Source organism: Salvelinus fontinalis, chromosome 21 (genome assembly GCF_029448725.1).
Source record: "Salvelinus fontinalis isolate EN_2023a chromosome 21, ASM2944872v1, whole genome shotgun sequence".
Taxonomy (NCBI): Eukaryota; Metazoa; Chordata; class Actinopteri; order Salmoniformes; family Salmonidae; genus Salvelinus; species Salvelinus fontinalis.
Window position 1 is genome coordinate 29,734,323 of NC_074685.1, and position 7,818 is coordinate 29,742,140.

Consider the following 7,818-nt stretch of genomic DNA (forward strand, 5'->3'; position numbering starts at 1 on the left):
AATGATTGAGTTAATACATTAAATTTCAGTGCTCAGACAGCAATTACTGGATGATTGTTTATGTACAGTAAACCATTAGTATCAACTGACACACAGGACGTTGGACAAATAACTTTTCCATCATGTTGGAAACGTCAATGGAGAATGCCTGCATACCTTCACCCATAATAAGCAACATGAATAAACCAACATTCAGAAATGGAGAAATGTTGTCCTTTTGATAAAACAATGTCCTACTGTCTGTCAGTGTGTAGGCTACAGTTTGGTTCAGGACCAAGTCATGTGATTTCTCCCCCATGTCAAGCAGTCAGGCAGTGTCAATTCTAGGGATCCTATGGACTCCCAACAGTATTAAATCAGTAAGTGTATATCAATAGCATCAACCACTTAATAGGTGTGGTCAGTAAAGAAATGTAATAAAACTACACATGATTGAGGCCCCCCATGACGCCAGTGATCTCATTCTCACCCAGCCAAGTCCTGATAGTCACACTCAACCATCCGGACTGACGGAGACAGAGTGGCCTCTGTGTGGCTGCCCTCTGCCACCCCAAGTCCGTGACAGGAGGTGGATGGTGTGACCAGCAGTAGGGGAACAATACAGTCAGCATGGATACACAGGTCAGGCTGTCAGGCTTCCCAGGATCACTATTGGATTTGGTCAACTGCCAGAACTGGACAAAGTGTGAGATGTTGTAATGCCACTACTTTATCAATCCACATCTCACTCACACAACCCCCCAGTATAAGCATGTCACACCAGTCATTCTGAGTGAGTCACCCCTGGTAGCTGCAGAGTAGTGGTGTAACGTGGGGAATATCTTCTGATGACAGTTTCAAGTGGATCAAATTCATACAAAATAAAGGGAGGGAAGGGCAGGCAGGGAAATAATATCTCTGCTACCTGCCCATAGCAGTTGCTGAGGGAATATACAGCAATGTCATATGGCCACCAGGGGGGATGTAAACACAGTGAGTTCAAATTCAATTATCTGTTTAATTAACATGAATATATTAGGTTAGGTAGTGATTGAATGCAGTACAATCAGAGATGCATACACGGTAGCATTGATGAACGAAATGTTTGTACTGTTACCAGTACTAGATCTAGTCTACACAATGTTATGAATGGAACTGTTAAACATGTAATGAAACATTAAACCATTTCTAATTGAACGCAATGACAGTAATATGATGAAAACATAGAGGTCAATCACAGTAAACAGTACTCTTATTTTTCACAGTATTTTATGTATCCTCTGTTAAAAAAAATCCCCCCAAAAATCTATGGTATTGGCAACTTCAGAGTTTCTCGGCTATGATGCTGTCCCACAAGTAGAGAGAGTGTAAAGCTAGCATCAACAAAACAGCCCTGAGCAAAGAGCTAGAGCCCATAGATGAGCCCAACAGTTAAAGTCAATTGAAGGAGGAGTATTGAGAGTGCTGGGCTATAGAGGTGATTGGCCGTCGCTGTAAGCAGCTTGGCATCTTTGGAGGCGTAGACGCTGCGACTGAAGGTGGGATGGATGTGTCGGAAGTTATCATGGAGATGTGCTACAAATTCTTCATCCTCCTCTGTGGAGAAAATCCCAGTGACAAACTGTTCAAACTAGGGAAGAAAAAACACATTTACAGGGTGGTTATTTATAAACTGTGATGTAATTAAGCATGATCATTCATTAGATTCATCAGATCATTCATGGTATTGTTTTCCATCACTAGTAACAATCCTAGTACAGCTGTTCGCCCAGGGTTGTTCCATGGTGAAAGTATCCTGGTGGAACACAACGATCAGGCTGGTTCTAACGATCAGGCTGGTTCTACCAGGCTATGGTGAAAGCATAGATTCAGGACTTTTTCACTAGCACAGACTAGAATATGTCCCGGGATTCATCCGATAGCATTGAGGAGTTTACCACATCAGTCACCGACTTCATTAATAAGTGCATCAACAACGTCGTCCCCACAGTGACCGTACGTACATATCCCAAACAGAAGTCATGGAAAGCTGATGCTTTCAAGGATCGGGACACTAATCCGAACACTTATAAGAAATCCTGCTACGCCCTCAGACGAACCATCAAACAGGCAAAACGTCAATACAGGAACAATATCTAATCATACTACATTGGCTCTGACATTCGTCCGATGTGACAGGGCTTGAAAGCTATCACAGATTACAAAGGGAAACCCAGCAGCGAGCTGTCCAGTGACGCAAGCCTACCAGACGAGCTAAATACCATCTATGCGCTTCAAGGCTAGCAACACTGAACTATGCATGAGAGCACCAGCAGTTCCGGACGACTGATCACGCCCTCCGTAGCCGATGTGAGTAAGACCTTTGAACAGGTTAACATTCACAAGGCTGCAAGGCGAGATGGATTATCAGGACGCGTACTCAGAGTGTGCGCTGATCAACTGGTAAGTGTCTTCACTGACATTTTCAACCTCTCCCTGACCCAGTCTGTAATACCTAAACGTTTCAAGCAGACCACCATAGTTCTTGTGTCCAAGATTGCCAAGGAAATGACTATCACCCCATAGCACTACCATCTGTAGCCATGAAATGCTTTGAAAGGCTGGTCATGGCTCACATCAACACCATCATCCCAGACACCCTGGACACACTCCAATTTGCATACCGTCCCAACAGATCCACAGATGATGCAATCTCTGTTGCACTTCACACTGCCCTTTCCCACCTTCACAAAAATAACACCTACGTGGGAATGCTGTTCATTGACTACATACAGCACAGCTCTGCGTTCAACACCATTGTGCCCTCCAAGTTCATCACTAAGCTGACCCTAGGATTAAACACCTCCCTCTGCAACTGGATCCTGGACTTCCTGACGGGCCGCCCCCAGGTGGTGAGGGTAGGCAACAACAAATCCGCCCTTTGAGGCCCCTCAGGGATGCGTGTTTAGTCCCCTCCTGTACTCCCTGTTCACCCACAACTGCGTAGACGCACACGACTTCAACACCATCATTCAATTTGCTGCCTACACAAAGGTGGTAGGCCTGATCACCGACAACGATGAAACAGCCTACGGGGAGGTGGTCATAGACCTGGCAGTGTAGTGCAAGAACAGCAACCTCTCCCTCAACGTCAGCAAGACAAAGGAGCTGATCAGGGACTACAGGAAACGGAGGGCCGAGCACGCCCCCATCCACATCGACGGGGCTGTTGTGGAGCAGGTCGAGAGCTTTAAGTTCCTCGGTATCCACATCACTAAGAAACTATCATGGCCCACAAACATCAGCGCAGTTGTGAAGAGGGAATGACAATGCCTCTTCCTGCTCAGGAGGCTGGAAAGATTCAACATGGGCCCTCAGATCCTCAAAAAGGTTGACAGCTGCATCATTGAGAGCATCTTGATTGGTTGCATCACCGCTTGGTATGGCAACCGCTTGGCATCCGACCGCAAAGTGCTGCAGAGGGTAGTGCGTACGGCCCAGTACATCACTGGGGCCAAGCTTCCTGCCATCCAGGACCTCTATACCAGGCAGTGTCAGAGGAAGTCCCTATATATTGTCAAAGACTCCGGGCACACCAGTGATGTACTGGGCCGTACACACTACCCTCTGCAGCACTTTGCGGTCAGATGCCAAGCGGTTGCCATATCAAGCGGTGATGCAACCAGACTGTTCTCTTTGCTCCCGCACGGCAAGTCTGGAACCAACAGGACCCTGAACAGCTTCACCCCTAAGCTATAAGACTGCTATAGTTAGTTAAATAGTTAACCAATAATTCCCTGGAATATCTGCATTGACCCTTTTTTAACTCATCACATACGCTGCTGTTACTGTTTATTATCTATCCCGTTGCCTTGTCACTTTATCCCTACCTATATGTTCATATCTACCTCAATTACCTTGTACCTCTGCAGATCGATGCGGTACTGGTACCCCTTGTATATAGCCAAGTTATCATTACACATTGTGTATTTTTTCTTTGTGTTATTTTTTAAATAGTTTTCTACTATTTCTCTTTTGTTTTTCCTCTGCATTGTTAGAAAGGGCCTGTAAGCAAGCATTTCACTGTTGTTCACAAAGCATGTAAAAAATAAAATTTGATTTGACTTGAGATTAAACCCATTCCATGTGTGTGCTTGCTTACCTGTGACCATGAGATATAGGTGGGGACTTCATACATGGTCCATATAACGGCTTGAGAACAAGGTGGAGTGGTGAGGCTACCATGGTAGCGGTAGTACTGGGACAAATGGCTCTCAGGCAGAAGGCCGATCAATGGGAATGGTTTGACTGTAGCCGTTTGACCTAGGCGAGGGAGAAAGACCTTTATTAAACGTTTATTAAACCCTACATGGGACTGTAGCATGTTCACAGTCACCACACTATATCTATACTGAACAAAAATTAACGCAACATGCAAAAATGTCAACAATTTTACTGAGTTACAGTTCAAAACTATGGATTTCACATGACTGGGCAGGGGCGTAGGCCCACCCTCTTGGGAGCCAGGCCTACTCACTGGGGAACCAGGCCCAGCTAATCAGAATGAGTTTTTCCCCACAAAAAGGGCTTTATTACAGACAGAAATACTCCTCAGTTTCATCAGCTGTCCGGCTGGCTGGTCTCAGACGATCCCGCAGGGGAAGAAGCCGGATGAGGAGGTCTTGGGCTGGCATGGTTACACATGTTCTGCAGTTCTGAGGCCAGTTGGTCGTACTCCCAAATTCTCTAAAATGACGTTGGAGGTGGCTTATGGTAGAGAAATGAACATTCAATTATCTGACAATAGCTCTGGTGGACATTCCTGCAGTCAGCATACCAACGGCACGCTCCCTCAAAACTTGTAACATCTGTGGCATTGCATTGTGTGACAAACCTGCACATTTTAGAGTGGCCTTTTATTGTCCCCAGCACAACATGCACCTGTGTAATGATCATGCTGTTTAATCAGCTTCTTGATATGCCACACTGGATGGATTATTTTGGCAAAGGAGAAATGCTCACTAACAGGGATGTCAACAAATTTGTGCACAAAATTGGAGAGAAATTCTTTTTTTGCTGATGTGAAATTTCTGGGATCTTTTATTTCAGCTAATGAAACATGGGATAAACATTTTACAAGTTGCGTTGATATTTTTGTTCAGTGTACATTAGAGTACTTATGTTCCTACAGACCTTTGTAGGCAATGGAGGGAAGTAGTCGTGATATGCGTCCAAAGTGTACATTTTCAATGTAATAAAGCTGCAAGAAGTTAGAGGTTTAGAATATATGACTTCATCATGACAAAATAAACAGATATTTTTATAAATACGCTCTGAAATGAACTACATAGAGTATTTAACTATAGTTTACATCAATAAAGAACGCAAGAACTGCAAGGCCAGTTGGGTCATCCAAGGCAGATGTCAAATTGGGGTGACTTGACTTCATGTTGACTATGTGCATCTGCAAAAGAAAATTCACTGACAATGAAATATAAAACCAGGATGCAGGCACTGACTGCTGCTATTTATTTTGTTCACCAAAGATATCCCCCCTTCAGTGTAAAGTAGACTGGATGTAGAGAGGACCATCACCCACACTTACCTCCATTGGATACCTGTGCCTGTCCACAGTGTGCTCTGAGCCGTTGGTGTTGAGGCTTCCCCAGTGAAAGTGGAGCTGGATGGTGTGGTACGTCCCTGGAAGACCTCCACCACTCACAGACATCCCATTCCCAACCTCCAACACAACTGCATACAAACACGCAGAGCACTTATAAACGTCTACACAAAATGCACAACCCATTCACACACATACGTTCTCACAAGCACACACATAATAAGAAACGGGACACATAGGCTAAAGTCTCTAAGCGGAAAATAACTACTCAGTAGATACACCTCCTCACAAATCAATTTCTATGGTAATACTCACCAGAGTGCCCATTGTTTTTCAGTTTCCAGTGTCCTGTATGAACAGCATGAAAACCATCCAGACGTAAAGCCTCCAGTGACTCATTTCTGGTCATATGATGATCCAGGTTGATTGGAGAGTGATGTTCTTCAAGTATTGGGTGGCAGGATGGGAACGCGTCTCCCCATGCATATGGATCTGAGGACACAAAAACACAAGCTGATGACATTCAAAGTGTAAGTCTACAGTCACCATAGAGTTAACACAATAAGAATATTATTATATTTTATTACAATATTGATTTGAAATCTACCAAAAATTATTTATGAGAAAAAACAACATTTAAAAGTGCATTGTCTCTACTTTTGATACATTGAATAAACACAGACACTTACCACAAAAACTCTCATCATAACAGAAGTCCACTGAAATGGTAAAACAAAGAGGATATCAACTGTAAAGAATTCTTACCCATGACGTAATACACACACAAACAGCTGCCTACCTTGGATAATATCAAGGACAAGCCGGATACTCACCGGTGTGTGAACCTGTAATAAACATCACTAGGAAAGTTATGATTGCCCAAATCATTTTTGCGTCAATAAATGAGCACAGCATTTCAATAGGTCTAGTTAATGTCTAAAATAAAAATCACAGAGGCAGGCCTAATCGGTGCTTAGGGATCTGTGCAAATGCCAAGCTTAAATAGGACTGGGAAAGTGAATGCTGAGCGCTTTTTTTTCTTTCTCTGTTTGGTCAGTGGAGTGTGTCATTGCCAGTGGTCTTTACTGATGAATGTCACATAACGGGACATTGATGCGATGAAAGCTTGCCAACTCTCGGCTGAGCACCGATGCCCCCAAGCGGTAAGGTCAATTGTTTTTTAATTGTTTTTTAGAAAAACGATTAAGTAGCAGGTTGGAATATGTCAAATGTTAGCACTGTTTATTTTGTCAATGTATCTCCTAGTGGTCTGCCGATAAAGGGTGCCTGTCGAAGGAACAGACAGGTATAGGTGTATAGGCCTAATTTCAGGTGAAAACATATGCTGTAATAGGCTACTGATGCTTGACATGGTCTGAATAATAAATCGTACATCTTTTGGTTTCAGCCTCACTGTGAAGATAAGTTGCCTTATTGGAGCGAAGACGGATAAACCCATCTCCTATAGCCTGGGAGGAGAATTAACTTACTTATTCCCTTCTCTGTCAGCAACACACAACTGACCGTTTAGGGATTTCCCACATCTCATCTTAATCCCCCTGACATTTGGTTACAGCGGCTGAGGGATTTCCTTGACAAATCAAGAGAACTCAGTGAAATGCAGTACCTTCGGAAAGTACGCAGACCCATAGCAAAGGGCAAACTTTCTCCACATTTTCTTACATTACAGCCTTATTCTAAAATTAATTAAATAACATCAAATCCAATCAAACACCTGAAAATAGCTGGGCAGCAACACTCCCCATCCAACCTGACAGACCTTGAGAGGATCTGCAGAGAATAATGGGAGAAACTCCCCAAATAAAGGTTTGTCAAGCTTGTAGCGTCATACCCAAGAAGACTCAAGGCTGTAATCGATGCCAAAGGTGCTTCAACAAAGTACTGAGTAAAGGGTCTGAATACTTATGTAAATGTGATAGCAAAAACAGGATTTATATCATTTTTTTCTTTGTCATTATGGGGTATCATATGTAGATTGGGGGGGGGGGGGGGCAATTTAACCAATTTTAGAATAAGGCTGTAACGTAACAAAATGTGGAAAAAGTCAAGGGTTCTGAATACTTTCTGAAGGCACTATATAGCGTAGGCAGAAGCAGGTACCCCTATTCACCCACTGCGGTCAAGTACGCAGTCAACCATCTATGGTCTCAAGTTCTCTGCTAAAACTACAGGCTTAACCTTCTCAGAGTCCTTACCCAAATTGAGACAACAGGCATCTG

At 43.5% G+C, this 7,818-nt stretch overlaps 1 protein-coding gene across 1 annotated transcript; it reads right to left on the reverse strand.

Moving 5' to 3' along the window:
* Nucleotides 1-977: 977 nt before the first annotated feature.
* car15 (carbonic anhydrase 15) lies at nucleotides 978-6,650 on the reverse strand. The gene is made up of 8 exons (XM_055874667.1): nucleotides 6,412-6,650; nucleotides 6,268-6,297; nucleotides 5,894-6,070; nucleotides 5,564-5,709; nucleotides 5,330-5,422; nucleotides 5,152-5,218; nucleotides 4,121-4,281; nucleotides 978-1,609 (listed from the first exon to the last, which is right to left on the reverse strand). Exons 1-8 carry the CDS (start codon nucleotides 6,491-6,493, stop codon nucleotides 1,385-1,387), a joined length of 981 nt encoding a protein of 326 aa, XP_055730642.1. The 5' UTR covers nucleotides 6,494-6,650; the 3' UTR covers nucleotides 978-1,384.
* Between the last annotated feature and the right edge of the window lie 1,168 nt (nucleotides 6,651-7,818).